The 16262-nt window shown below is 40.1% G+C and overlaps 1 protein-coding gene across 4 annotated transcripts in view; it reads right to left on the reverse strand.

Moving 5' to 3' along the window:
- The window catches only part of efr3a (EFR3 homolog A (S. cerevisiae)), a 255603-nt gene that overhangs the window by 70715 nt on the left and 168626 nt on the right, over positions 1-16262 (reverse strand). For all 4 annotated transcript variants that reach the window (XM_014139101.2, XM_014139102.2, XM_014139103.2 and 1 more), the window contains one exon: positions 6166-6280. In XM_014139101.2, coding sequence (XP_013994576.1) covers positions 6166-6280 — 115 coding nt within the window. The remainder of the gene's footprint in view (positions 1-6165; positions 6281-16262) is intronic.

A 16262-nucleotide genomic window follows, 5' to 3' on the forward strand; every position in this document is an offset into this window, starting at 1 on the left:
GTATATTCTCTATAGTACATCTGTGTGGAAAGTCAAGTATGCAAATAAAACGTATCTACATCCTTATATTATTACTAGAAATAGATCTATAATAGAAAATATGAAAAATTCCAATGGCATCCTGGAAGTATGTTGTGAATTGACCCAGATGTTTTAAGCACCTTCATAAGCACAGTGCCTCTGCAGCACTAACTCATAAAAGTGTGTCATCCAGTGGTGTGTATTCATCAGTGCTAAGGGAAGCCAGGCTTCCGTATAAATTTGACAAAGAAAAAAACGAAATCATTTATATTTTGTCTCTCTTTGTTTCATAATTGTCCTTCAATTTGCAAGAGGCTGAATGTATGTCACCGGAGAAAGCAGCTGAGCGAGTGAAATAGCACCCCTCTGTCTCAGTATGTGTAGCCCATCTATCTGATGCTGTCTGGTCAAAAAGAGTATGACATTGTTGCCGCCCGTACCATTGAATGCATGGGATGCCAGCGAGCATTTGGCCTCCCTATAAAAAAGTATAAAATAATAGCCAATCAGCGTTGAGCTAAAAGAGAGCTCAACTGTTGATGGTCCTGGAGCACCTAAAAAAGTGTAGAGTGAAGCCAGTTTGGATTTGGCTTCACACCAATCACATCGCATCAAAAGCTAAACGTAATTAGTAAAGAAACTTGAATTGTTGCATCTCGTTGAATTGTTGTCCCTTTGCCAACTTAGCCATAGATGGAGACAGTGATTTGGACTAGTGGTTTTCCTTAATTCTCCGTACTGGCCAATGATTATGATGGTGATTATGATCCAACTATAAATTCATTCACTGTGCCCCTGGCCTGAGAGGATGGAAGTTCAATATGTAGCTGGATGTAGTAGGCTAATGTTAACTAGCTGGCTCATCGTTGCCCATGAAAGTTAGTTACGCTAGCTAAAGTAGAGAGCTGCATTCCCACTGGCCCCGACAGATAGCATTGCAGCGTGGTCTGCATTTTTTTATGCTGAGGGTGGGAGCTAGCATTCAGACAAACAACTTTGGGATTATTTCTAATGGTTATCTTTCTGTTTTGGATGCGTTATCTATTGTATTAAAATAACCTATGCCATACTATTCACAAACTCTCATAGGATAATTCTGCTTCACGTTCTGTAGCCTACCTCACCTCACTTGTGTTGGGCGTGCGAGATCAAATGCATGGTCACAAATAAATAGCCTGTAGGATGGAAAAGCATATGCAGTTGTCTTTCCAAGGAAATTAACTTCCTAAATATGACATGCTATAGTTTAGGCTCTGACATGGACAGGAAATAAATATTGATAACACATTTTTCTGTCTGCCTGCAAATTGTCCAGCTCCTATTAAAGTTATGATTGTTTCAAAATGGTTGTCTTTCTGTTTTGTAGACTATTCGTTATACTTGATGATTTACATTCTGTAGCCTACCTTTCTTCCCTTTTACTGGGCATGTGCAATCAAATGCTCCTATATGTGGTCTCAAATAAAAAATATGATAGGCTATAGTTTAAACTCTGACATTGACTGGAATAACACATGTAGTTTATTCTGCTTGGATATCGTCCCGCTCCTAGAAGTTATTATTTAATCTAGTCAAGTAAGTGTCCACTCTCCTGTATTTAGCCCCAACTCTAGAATCTTTCAAACTACATCTAGCCTAATACTGATAGCCGAATATAATGGGCACAGTCAGAACCTCTGGTATTTTTTACCTATTTTTGCACATTTTGATCTCGACTAGGGTGACAAAATTGTTGGGACCAGGGCTGCAAAGTGAGCTGCGTCAGATACATCTAAAATAACATTGTGTGACTGCGGTCAGGTACGTGATTAATTCTTGCAGGCGCGACTCGGTTAAGAAGACCGCGGCAGCGGCATGAAAAGCAGCAGGAGCTGGATGAAGAAATCAGTTCCGTGCAGACCTCTACTTGAAAGTGCTTCCTCTATTAGCTAGTCCTCTCCTTGGCATCAGCGGCAGCAGACAAACAGCGGAATCAAATTTATCTCCTCCGGCAATTAAGAAAAAATAAAGGGATAAGGAGAAGAGAAGATGAGTGACTATTCCTCTAAACCAGGAGGGGAGCATTTGATTTGAGATGATCAGTGCTTCCACTTGGGGGCATGAAAGTTAAGCTATTTGACAGGTGAAAGGGTGAAACCATTCAAACAGAATGTCTATAATGGACATTCCCATTCAAGTCAATGTCCTGTGAGTGGCTTTGTCCATTCTAGTAGTTATATTTCTACAGTACACATACTGTATGTTAGCATAGATATCTAATTAGTAGAAGAGACATTCCCATGGAAGTCTATGTTTATTGAGGGGCTTTGTCCCTTGTATTAAGTCTATTTCTATGGGGAAAAACCACCAGTCCTTTTACTGACCCATGAACCAAATTCTCTTTGGGGAGGGAAAATGAGAGGACACCTTTGGAAGAGAAGAGGGACCTTGGCAAGGAAATATATTCTCCATGGATTGGGAGCAGAGGGAGGGGGATGATACCACAGTTTGGCAGTGAAGCAATTTACTGTGGAAGACATGCGAGGAGGTAGTTCTAGAGGATAGGAACCAAAATCATTTTGGAAAAGCCTTCAGGACTGGTGTGGTGCAGAGTAACCAAGTTTCCATCCAACCATTTCTTGCGGCTGAATTACCTGACGCATTAAAAAAAAGTCATGACCGGGCTAATGGAAACAGAAAATGGCACAACAATTTCACAATTGTCGACAGAAAATGTGTTCGTTCGACATGGTGGGATCTTTTTGTGATGTTAAAATTAATTATGCAAGAAGTGGAAACTCCTTTATGCGCAAATATTGATATAATAACGAAGTAAACTTGGGAGTCATGAGATAGTATGTTGTGTGGTCCTCCCACTATGACTCGGGAAAGCATGCAGTTTATTAGGCTACAGCTGAAATAAGTTATGATGAACCATCCGTAGAGTTGAAAATGCGATGGAAACCCATTTAACTTGTTGTTTTAATTTATTTATTCGGTACATGGTAATTTAACCGCAAAAGTATTTTTTTTGTGCACTAGGTCATCACGCACAGCCTTTTATCAGCAACAATTCAGTTTGATCAAAACACAAAAGAAATAAGTAACAGGAAAATTACATAACAATAACAAGGCTATATACAGTTATTGACTGTATATCTGTTTTACTCCATGTGTAACTCTGTGTTGTTGTATGTTGTCGAACTGCTTTGCTTTATCTTGGCCAGGTCGCAATTGTAAATGAGAACTTGTTCTCAACTTGCCTACCTGGTTAAATAAAGGTGAAATAAATAAATACAGGGGGTACCGGTACCGAGTCAATGCGCGGGGGTACAGGTTAGTGGAGGTAATTTGTAAAGTGACTATGCATAGATAATAAACAGCGAATAGCAGCAGTGTAAAAACAAAGGGGTTTCCAATACATATATATTTCCAATACATATACAATATAGGCTACTGCATATTAACTCATGGCAACATTAAGTTCAACTCACGGCAACATTTCTTAATAGACCTCATGCTGACATACATTTTGGCTAGCGCCCTACTCAGTTTGAGTGGGAGACACACTGATTTAGCTTGCTGAAATAAGATGGGCCTTTAAAGAGACACTAGTATAGAAACATATGAATGGTGTTGGCAACTAGACCACGGTAACAATGGACTGTAAATCGAAATTGCATGTACGACCCTGGGCCAAACAATTATGGTTGAATGTGCTGCTCCCAGCCTTTGATGTGTGTGTTGTGTGTCAGGTTGGATACCGAGACAACAACAAATATTGAATATCCGTACAAATGGCCCAATAAAGCCAGTATAATGATTATGTATTATTCAAATCAGTACCTAGCCGAGTGCTTCAAATGTGGTTACCGAGATTTACCACCCAAAACCACTCCCTTTTCCCGGGATAAATAACTGAGAAATATAATACATTTTTATATGAACAGCATGGCATGGAACTGTTAAATTTTATGCAATGTTTAAATCTGCTTCTCTATGGCCTCTGCATGATGAGTCAATGCTCAGGGTGGGGACAGACAGCCTATCTCAGGGTGGGGACAGACAGCCCATCTCAGGGTGGGGACTGACAGCCCATCTCAGGGTGGGGACTGACAGCCCATCTCAGGGTGGGGACAGACAGCCCATCTCAGGGTGGGGACAGACAGCCCATCTCAGGGTGGGGACAGACAGCCCATCTCAGGGTGGGGACAGACAGCCCATCTCAGGGTGGGGACAGACAGCCCATCTCAGGGTGGGGACAGACAGCCCATCTCAGGGTGGGGACAGACAGCCCATCTCAGGGTGGGGACAGACAGCCCATCTCAGGGTGGGGACAGACAGCCCATCTCAGGGTGGGGACAGACAGCCCATCTCAGGGTGGGGACAGACAGCCCATCTCAGTATGGAGCTCAGTTCACAATGCATGTAGACCTATCATATCATCATGGTAACTTTTTTCTTGTAACAGGTAGGCCTACATGTGCTGCAGCATAGCCTATGCTACAGTAATATAAAGTCTGAATCCACATCTAATTTACTCATCTCCATCTGGCTTTTGGAGGTCACATTGTTTTTAAATTGTAAAAAAAAAATTTTTTATTAGAGCTGTATGATATCTATATATCTAGATATCTTTCAGGAAATATATTCAATGCAGTATTAGCCTTATATTTAGCTAATTAATGATGGGTTATGTATAATAACCTTTAACTTCTAGCCTCTGTCACTTGCGCAATATGCAAGCACCTCCACTGGGAGTCTCTCTTTCCTTAAAAAAAAACTTTCCTTAGCTCTTGGAGTCCCACGCAGGAAAAGCTAGACTAGAATAGCTTGCTGGAATTTTTTATTTATTTATTCAGACCCATAACTATTCAATATTCCTGAAGAGAAGTGAAATCCTTCTGCATCTAATTATAGTCCTATATTATTCAATGATGTCATTAGAATGATGAAGGACAACAAAACGTATTCAATTTAACTGTTGAAGGCGAGGAAGGAATGAAGCAACAAGAGAGAGAGGAGGTAGGCTAATAACATTAGGGGGAATATTATGAAAGGTATATATGCGTCAGTCTACTTGTAAACAAATAGGCCCTATTATATTTCATCATTAAAATCAAATTCGCTAGCCTATACTTCCAACTTTGCAGGCCGCATGTGCTGCACCAGATTCACATGTTCTCTTCTGCTGTATCATGGTTTGAACGATGTGCTTAATTCCAGTCCATATAATATAATACAGTAATATAGTCCACACTCAAAAAGATTAGCCTATAGGAGCTAGTTTCATTTATTTACCCAATAGAACATATATTGTAGCTAACTACATCTATGGTCGTTTATGTTTTTTTTTGTATTATTATTTGGGCACTTTTTTACCCCAATTGGTAGTTACAGTCCTGTCCCATCACTGCAACACCCGTACGGACTCGGGAGAGGCGAAGGTCGAGAGCCACGCACCGTCCAAAACACGACCCTGCCAAGCCACACTGATTCTTGACACACTGCTCGCTTAACCCGGAAGCCAGCCGCACCAATGTGTCGGAGGAAACACCGTACAGCTGGCGACCGAAGTCAGCGTGCATGCACCTGGCCTGCCACAAGGAGTCGCTAGAGCGCGATGGGACAAGGACATCCCAGCCAGGCCAAACACTCCCCTAACCTGGACGACGCTGGGCCAATTGTGTGCCGCCTCATGGGTCTCCCAGTCGTGGCCGGATCGAAACTGGGTGACTTTTATGTTTTTCAGTCGTTCGTAATGTGAGTAGCCTATATCATAAATGTATTGGAAAATGGCATCATCATTTGGAATTTTTTGGGCTTGGTCTCATTAAATATCGTTAATGTAGGGGTCAAAAAATGTATTTAATATATGTCTCATGAGGCTCAGGCAGCATCAGGTTAGAATTCTCATGCTGATCAAAGCTCTAATCAAATCCAGACATATTTATATGCTTTATAATGCTTCCGATTTTGGCGGGAAATACCGGGTTACCTGGAAGAAAAGTGATTTGTTCTTGGGATGAAGCATTTGTAAAATACCAGGAAAATATTAAACCCTAGTACCAAACCAGTCACCCCTAACTCAGAAAGGAGAACCCCCGAGATGAACCTAATGTCCATGGGAAACCCTGTAGCGTGGAGTTAATGAGTGTGACTCACCCAATCTTCACAGTGTCCAAGGTGTGGCAGGGGGTGCCATACACGGGCACCTTGCCCATGATGAACATCATCACCTCCGCACGCTGGTAGTCTGGCAGGTTGCCACCAAAGAACCCTGTGTGACCATGGGGTAAATTAATGCGTTACAAAACTTTGTCTGTTAAATTGTCAAATGATGCAAATATTTTTCTTTGGCACTCTGACTTTAAAGGAATGGCGCATAGATAAGCTATTTCTAATCATACTGTGTGTAGAGCATACAAATTCAAATGCATGTAACTACGGGGTCAACATTAAAAAGTCACCCTCTGCAATTTCAACAGCCTGGAAATCAATATAAAAAACAATATAGGAGGGCTCCAGAATAACTTTTTCCTGTGGTGGCACCAACATTTTCACCAATTAATAATTTGGTCCTTAAATTTTTTTTTTTTTAATGATTGTGATTAATTGTATTGTCTGAAAACGTCCAAAATACATGATCTACACATCAAAACAAGTTGGTATTGAGATGAAAGAAATTGTGCTTTATTAATTTACCTGATTTTGCTTAATATTACTTTGGACAAAAACAAGACGTCAATATTCCTGTAATGCTTTTTGTATAAACATCTTAAATTACAGCTCAATTTCAGCAAATTCTGAATATGCGATTAATCCCAGCCAATCCAGAGATTAACTCAAATAAATGTTATAATTTGTGACCCGATTCAGGAAACTAGGCGTATGTCTCAAGTCATGACTTCACTGGAGAGCCGTTTTAACATAATTTTTTTAATCAAAATGTCAAAACGTTTTTTTTGGCAGAAATGCCTTCTCGAACATGTGAACTTTCATGTGCCTTAATAACAAACTTGTATGCCATCTGTAAATACAAATCACATTATTTAATTAACCCACAGAAAAGTCAGCAACCTTCTCACTAGCCATGATTGGCTAAGATATTGAGTGGGCTGGACATGTCAAGAGAGGAGTTCGGATTGGTCTGCCATAAAGAAGGCTTCTGTCTATTTAAACTGGTCAGTCTGTTGGTAATCCTGTCGAACGCGGCTTAAAATGTTTTTTTTTTTATTGTGGAGTGGAGCTACATAGGTGTTGCTCTCCACCTTCTGGAGAATCAAGTTTTAAAATCAGTGGAATTAGAGTATGATAGCTAAAGAGATGGAGAAAAGACCTGTCTCCACATTACATCTTCAAACTAAGGGCAACCGTGGCATGGCATCTGTGACAGGGAGACGCGTCCATCATGCATGATGATGTATACAGTTAAAATAGTCTAGTGTTAGCTAGCTACATTTTCTGATATTAAACGTTTCTGACATTTTCAGATATTACACGATTCAAAGAAAGTGGTTTCAATTTGAGCTAAATTATACCATTAGCTAGCTAGCTAATGTTAGCTGGCTGGCTCCCTACCTGACATTATTCGTATCCCAGAGCTGTTTGCTTTCAGGTTAGAGCCTAATGTTAGCTAGCTAACATGGAACCTGGTTGGTTAGCTCCCAGCATATTCAGTGTCTTCTGATCCCTCCTGTCTCAGCCTCCAGTATTTATGCTGCAGTAGTTTATGTGTCGGGGGGCTAGGGTCAGTCTGTTACATCTGGAGTATTTCTCTTGTCTTATCCGGTGTCCTGTGTGAATTTAAATATGCTCTCTCTAATTCTCTCTTTCTCTCTTTCTCTCGGAAGACCTGAGCCCTAGGACCATGCCTCAGGACTACCTGGTATGATGACTCCTTGCTGTCCCCAGTCCACCTGGCCGTGCTGCTGCTCCAGTTTCAACTGTTCTGCCTGCGGCTATGGAACCCTGACCTGTTCACCGGACGTGCTTGTTGCACCCTCGACAACTACTATGATTATTATTATTATTATCTGACCATGCTGGTCATTTATGAACATTTTAACATCTTGACCATGTTCTGTTATAATATCCACCCTGCACAGCCAGAAGAGGACTGGCCACCCCTCATAGCCTGGTTCCTATCTAGGTTTCTTCCTAGGTTTTTGGCCTTTCTAGGGAGTTTTTCCTAGGGAGTTTTTCCTAGCCACCGTGCTTCTTTCACATGCATTGCTTGCTGTTTGGGGTTTATGCTGGGTTTCTGTACAGCACTTTGAGATATCAGCTGATGTACGAAGGGCTATATAAAAATAAAATTGATTTATTCATGCAGGGTAGTAACGACATGATTTGGCACTATGTTCATTGTTGTTAAACTAGCTAAAGTTAGGTATAGTACATACAGTGGGGGAAAAAAGTATTTGATCCCCTGCTGATTTTGTACGTTTGCCCACTGACAAAGAAAGGATCAGTCTATAAATTTAATGGTAGGTTTTTTTGAACAGTGAGAGACAGAATAACAACAAAAATATCCAGAAAAACGCATGTCAAAAATGTTATAAATTGATTTGCATTTTAATGAGGGAAATAAGCATTTGACCTGACCCCCTCTTAATCAGAAAGATTTCTGGCTCCCAGGTGTCTTTTATACAGGTAATGAGCTGAGATTAGGAGCACAATCTTAAAGGGAGTGCTCCTAACCGCAGCTTGTTACCTGTAAAAAAGATACCTGTCCACAGAAGCAATCAATCAATCAGATTCCAAACTCTCCACCATGGCCAAGACCAAAGAGCTCTCCAAGGATGTCAGGGACAAGATTGTAGACCTACACAAGGCTGGAATGGGCTACAAGACCATCGCCAAGCAGCTTGGTGAGAAGGTGACAACATTTGGTGCGATTATTCGCAAATGGAAGAAACACAAAAGAACTGTCAATATCCCTCGGCCTGGGGCTCGTGGCAATGATCATGAGAACGGTGGGGAATCAGCCCAGAACTACACGGCAGGATCTTGTCAATGATCTCAAGGCAGCTGGGACCATAGTCACCAAGAAAACAATTGGTAATACACTACGCCGTGAAGGACTGAAATCCTGCAGCGCCCGCAAGGTCCCCCTGCTCAAGAATACATATATACAGGCCCGTCTGAAGTCTGCCAATGAACATCTGAATGACTCAGAGGACAACTGGTGAAAGTGTTGTGGTCAGATGAGACCAAAATGGAGCTCTTTGGCATCAACTCAACTCGCCGTGTTTGGAGGAGGAGGAGGAATGCTGCCTATGACCCCAAGGAGACCATCTCCACCATCAAACATGGAGGTGGAAACATTATGTTTTGGGGGTGTTTTTCTGCTAGGGGACAGGACAACTTCACCACATCAAAGGGACGATGGACGGGGCCATGTACCGTCAAATCTTGGGTGAAAACCTCCTTCCGTCAGCCAGGGCATTGAAAATGGGCCGTGGATGGGTATTCCAGCATGACAATGAACCAAAACACACGGCCAAGGCAACAAAGGAGTGGCTCAAGAAGAAGCACATTAAGGTCCTGGAGTGGCCTAGCCAGTCTCCAGACCTTAATCCCATAGAAAATCTGTGGAGGGAGCTGAAGATTCGAGTTGCCAAACGTCAGCCTCGAAACCTTAATGACTTGGAGAAGATCTGCAAAGAGGAGTGGGACAAAATCCCTCCTGAGATGTGTGCAAACCTGGTGGCCAACTACAAGAAACGTCTGACCTCTGTGATTGCCAACAAGGGTTTTGCCACCAAGTACTGAGTCATGTTTTGCAGAGGGGTCAAATACTTATTTCCCTCATTAAAATGCAAATGAATTCATAACATTTTTGACATGCGTTTTTCTGGATTTTTTTGTTGTTATTCTGTCTCACTGTTCAAATAAACCTACTATTAAAATTATAGACTGATCATTTCTTTGTAAGTGGGCAAACGTACAAAATCAGCAGGGGATCAAATACTTTTTCCCCCCCACTGTACACCTGGCGGCACCGGCGCGGCAGTACAATTGGCAATCAGGCCAGAGTCGGGCCAAATTTGCTGGGCTGGTGTAGTAAGGAAATCTTCATGGCAACCGAGGAAGATGCTGCGATCCTTGTATGTGCATTGTTATGCCTGAAGTCAACAGCATTGGATTATGGAAAATACCAATTCCCCTTAACTCTGGTTATCGATATCAACCCTATCAAAGAGATGAGGACATTTAGGCCTATTTTATAATTAGAAAATTGTAATGATGCTGATGATGACAACGATGATGTCAATATTTTATTTTGGCATGAGTTGGCAGTTGTAGAGATGGAACAAGACCAGTGTGTCTTGTTTTCTTTTTGGTGCCATTTGTTATTAACTTGTGAGGTAGTTGAAGATAACCTTTATAGTTCTGAGTAGCTGATTGGCTGACAGTGGTACATGCCTCGCATCTGCTCTGAGCACTGCTCACACATGGCGGTAATGGCTAATTTGAGGCAGAATATATTCAACATGTTTGAAAATTATTGGGATGTCGTAAGTACTCGAGCCTGAGAGCATTCAACTGCAAATCGGGTATGTGCTTACACTTTACAGGCTGCAGCATTCCGTTTTACTCTGGGTTTGCTATAATTTACACTTTGGAAGCATTAAGTTTGGAGTAGCGATACAGCATTTCATTTTATACTTTTTAAAACACTTAGCTATACGTTTTATATTTCTAAGACACAGACATTTTATACCTTTACAACTTTTCTTTTAAGTGTTTTATTTCGGGACCACAGTCTTAGTGCTGTTCTTAACACACCATGTTTGGCTGGATTTTACCATAACTTGGAGCTAAATTATCAGAAAGACTAGACCTGGCTAGCTAGGTTACCCGTCACCCTTTGCTAGGTTACCCGTCACCCTTTGCTAGGTTACCCGTTACCCTTTGCTGTCACCAGCAAAGGTTGTCTCACATCGCGGTTGACTCTTGTAGCCGGAACCGCTGTTTCTGATCCGATTTAAGCATACCGTAAATTCCGGACTATAAGCCGCAACTTTTTTCCCACGCTTTGAACCTCGCGGCTTAAACAATGACGCGGCTAATATATGGATTTTTCCCGCTTTCAATTTTTTTTTTCGAAATTTTTTAAAAAAATAAACACATTCTGTGACGTGCTCAGTTTTTTGGCGGCATGAAGCTTTCATTAGACCAATGAAATTGCCGAACGGGTTAAGGTCAAACAACTTTTTTGTTTACTGTTTAGATTAAATCGAGCGCTCTCAAACTTCCCATCATTCTGATTACGGTAGTTATTTTGTCACCCTCATCATGGCAAAGACACGGAGAAATGCATATGATGCAGCTTTCAAGTTGAAGGCGATTGATCTGGCTGTTGGAAAAGGAAATAGAGCTGCTGCACGGGAGCTTGGTCTTAATGAGTCGATGATAAGACATTGGAAACAGCAGCGTGAGGAATTGACTCAGTGCAAAAAGACAACTAAAGCTTACTGCTAATTTTTTATTTTTTGTTACAAGCCGTGTTTCGTTAAAGCCTATTTATTTTTATTACAAGCCGTGTTTCGTTAAAGCCTATTTATTTTTGTTACAAGCCGTGTTTCGTTAAAGCCTGTGTAAAGTTCATTTGTTTCAATGTACCGGTAGGCACCTGCAGCTTATGTGCGGCTTAATGTTCAAAATAATATTTTTTTTTTAATTCAGTGGGTGCGGCTTATATTCAGGTGCGCTTAATAGTCCGGAAATTACGGTAGTTAGGGATATAGTGATGGCAGAAGCAAGGACCCACTGCTTTCTTGGAGCCCATGTTCATGACATAGATCACCAGGTCCCTACTGTAATGAAGCAGTTTCCGAATGCTCACAGCAGTCATTCATGTTGGTACAAACTACAACAATCTTCATAAATCAGAGCAATTAAAAGATGACATCAGAGGGCTCATATACAGGCTAAAAGAGACAGAAAAGCGGGTTGTAATTTCTAGGCCTCTACCAACAATACGTCACGAAATGGGACGCTTTTGTCCTCTCCTCTGGCTACACTACTGGATTAAATCCTACTGTTCCTCCATGGATTTGAAGTTCATTGACAATTTTGACCACATTTGGGAGAGGCCCAAGTTTTACAAGATGGATGGCTTGAATCCAAATAGGAAAGTGACAAAAGTTATCTTGGCCAACATCGAGGAAGCTCTTATGAAACATTGACTCAACAACAGCCCAACCCCTGCTCATGTAATTGTTCCCATTTCCACAGTGTTATCATCATACTGGTACAGATCGCGTAGAGGGCTTGGGCTATTACATATCAAGATATCTGGGTGCATGACACGAGCCCGGATATTTTGGTTCTCACAGAGACTTGGCTAAATGGCTCAATTCCGGATAAGGAAATTGACATTACTGATTACAACATCTTTAGGTGTGACAGACTGAAAAAAGCAGGAGGGGTGGTTATATATATGCGAAATCAACTCATGTCATCACATTCTCTAAATATCACTATCCCCAAAAAGTTTAGCTTGTGGTTATAGATGGGGCCATAAGCCAAAATATATATTTATCGGTAGCAGGGATTTACTGCGATTAATCTCATTGTCTGAAAGCATTTAAAATGCACTGAAAACATCTAAAATACATCATATATATACAGCTAAAGAGGGCTTTATCAAATTTCTTGGTTTTGCTAACCATTACTTTGGACAAAATCAGGACGCCAATATTCTTGTAATGTTTTTTGTATTAAAAAAAAATCTTAAAAGGGCAATTCTTCCACTTTTCAACCTCATATTCATTATCTCCATCACCATACCAGTGTCTACATAAGTGAAAATGGTGCGTTTTTATGATCTGTGGTTAAAAATGTATTCTCTGTGGCATTACAGGGTAGGATTAAAAGTAAGAAAAACGTTCAAAACCTGCAACGAGTTTCTAGCCAGAGGGAGGGTATTTTCTTGCTTCCCACGTCACCGTGAATCTCAATGTTTGATAATCATTATTTGTAAAAGTCTTCGGTAGAACTTAATTATATTTTTTCTACAAAATGTAGACACTGGTATTGTGCTGGAGATACATTTTCAATCTCATTATCATTATGTAATTGCCCTTTAAATTACAGCTGAATTGGTGATTAATTGCAATTTATCACAGCAAATCCAGCGATTAACTTGATAAAAAAAATATATATACAGTTTGACAGCCCTATATAATACAAAACAGAGCAGGATAAAGCCAGATATACTGTAAGAGGACAACAAGCTTCTTTTGAGCCTAAAATGAAGAAAAGCTGTGCAATTTTGTAGGTGGAGATCCTCCCTCAGTTTACAAGGCTTAGCATATTATAATATAGATATTACCAATTGACCATAGAAGAACTGGAAATATTGCAGACTGTGGCTTTAACACTAGAAATGCATAAATCAGTAATTTGGACTGCTCATGAATTAAAAAATGTATTACTCTGCCATTTTTAAAGTCATTCCCCGCAGTCCTTGACTTTTCCTAAATACGTTTATAGCACACACTGTCGTTGTTAGAATCTTAATATCACAAACAGAACTGAAGTTATATCCAGTTTTAGGAGGGCATGTCCTTTTTTTTAATGATTTTCGCCCATTATCCCTCCTTCTCCCAATAGTTGAAGGTGCCATGCCCAGTTGATAATCACCCGAGAACAGGGCGGGCCATTCTATTGTATTAATCTATTGTAATTATAATCTCAAAACGGTATGTACCCCATATCAGTCCACCGAATCCAAGGAGTCTTATCAGTCTAGTCAGGCCTACTTGGAGTACACAGTGAGAGCGTGCATAATTTACAATGGCAAGAAGACCAAGACGAATGAACGCACATGCTGCGTTAGCATTGCTACAAAATCTGAATGAAAACGACTCCGACGGAAGAAATGAATCATGACATCTCTGGTGATTATTCTTCTGATTCTGAGCATCAGTCCGAACCTACACCTCTGAGACCTAAGCGGAAAAAAAACCTGTAAGCGTAAGCTGACAATAATTGACAATTTTTGACTGCCGTCAAAAACACTTATATTCATTATAATGCCATTATTGCTTTTGTGCCAATTTTCACTATTTATAAAGCACACTTGGTGCTTATAGTGATGTTTAGCCTACTGATGTTTTCATCATGTGTGTCTTGGTGGTTGGGGTATTTATTTTTATTTTGTCATTGTAAGAAGAAGCTGTTACAGTGTTCCAACACATACAGTGCCTTCTGAAAGTATTCAAACCCCTTAACTTTTCCCCAAAAAATTGTGTTACAGCCTGAATTTTAAATGGAATAAATGTAGATTGTTTTGTCACTGGCCTACACCCAATGCTCCGTCATGTAAAAGAGTAACTATTTTAAACACATTTTTTAAAATGAAAAGCTGAAACATCTTGAGTCTAAATATTAAACCCCTTTGTTATGGCAAGCCTAAATAAGTTCAGGAGTAAAACTTTGCTTAACAAGTCATATAATAAGTTGCATGGACTCTGTTTAACATGTTTTTTTTTAATGACTACCTCATCTCTGTACCCAACACATAAAATTACCTTTAAGGTCCCTCAGTCGAGCAGTGAATTTCAAACACAGATTCAGCCACAAAAAACAGAAGTTTTCCAATGCCTCGCAAAGAACGCCGACTAAAAAAAAATCAGACATTGAATATCTCTTTGAGCATGCTGAAGTTAAATTACTTGTTGAATACACCCAGTCACTATAAAGATACAGGCGTCTTTCCTAACTCAATTGCCGAAGAGGAAGGAAAGCACTCAGGGATTTCACTCTGAGGGCAATGGTGACTTTAAAACAGTTACAAAGTTAAATGACTGTGATGGGAAATAACTGAAGATGGACAAACACCATTGTAGTTACTTCACAATATTAACCTAATTGACAGAGTGAAAAAAAGCATTTACAGAATAAAAATATTCAAAAAAATGCATCCTTGATTGCAGCAAGGCGCTAAAGTTATACTGCCAAAAATGTGGCAAAGCAATTAACTTTTTGTCCTGAATACAAAATGTTATGTTTGGGGCAAATACAATACAATACAATACATTAGAGTACCACTCTCCATATTTTCAAGCATGGTGGTTGCTGCATCATGTTATGGTTATGCTTGTCATCATTAAGGACTGGGGAGTTTTTCAGGATAAAAAAACACAATAGAGCTAAGCACATGCAAAATCCTAGAGGAAAAGCTGGTTTAGTCTGCTTTCCACCAGACACTGGGAGATTAGTTCACCTTTCAGCAGGACAATAACCTAAAACACAAGGCCAAATCTACACTGGAGTTGCTTACCAAGAAAGCAGTGAATGTTCCTGGGTGGCCGAGTTACAGTTATGACTTAAATCTACTTGAAAATCTATGACCTGAAAATAGTTGTTTAGTAAAGATCAACAACCAATTTGACAGAGTTTGAATAATTTTTAAAAGAATAAATGGCCACATTTTGCACAATCCAGGTGTGACGAGCTCTTTGAGACTGAAGGCGCCAGCATGCTTCGGTTCGCCTTACCAAACTTGGCTAGGCGAACCGAACGAGTGTGCTAGCATACACCCTTAAAAGACCTTTGCTTGAAAAATGGCAATAGTACTGTTTGTCCATCTTGTCCATCTTGAGAGACGTCTTATCATTCATTTTGATGTTTTTGCAGAGGAGATGTTAGTCACGCAAATTCGAATTTGTTTGGTGCAGTATTTCTCAAGTGAAAAAAATGTGCATGAAAACGAGTCTTCTCTCGCTGAATGACAACAAACACTTAATTGAAGAATCCCTACGGTTGACCAATCACCAACGAAGGGGCGCAGACTTCAGCTACCGATTTCATCTTGCCTCAAGAAAAAGACGCATGTGCACGAACAGCTGAAAAAAACCTTGCCGAAGACCAAAACGAACAAAAATGTCAAAAAATGTTGTTTCAGAAGGGAAGCATGTGGACGCCTTTACCCCAAAAGACTCACAGCTGTAATCACTGCCAAAGGTGATTCTAAAATATATTCACTCAGGGATTTTAATATTTAACACATTTTTCGACTTAAAAAAAAAAAAAAAAAATTCTTCCACTTCAAAAGTGTATTTTGTGTGGATTGTTGACAAAAAATGACAATAAAATCAATTTTAATCCCACTTTGTAACACAACAAAATGTGGAAAAAGTCAAGGATTGTGAATACTTTCTGAAGGCACTGTATGCTTTTTTTTTCATAGTTGTAACAAAGGCACTCCACAAATAAAATTGATTGAACATTAGAATTTTGGAGTT

The sequence above is a fragment of the Salmo salar genome, chromosome ssa14 (genome assembly GCF_905237065.1).
Source record: "Salmo salar chromosome ssa14, Ssal_v3.1, whole genome shotgun sequence".
NCBI lineage: Eukaryota > Metazoa > Chordata > Actinopteri > Salmoniformes > Salmonidae > Salmo > Salmo salar.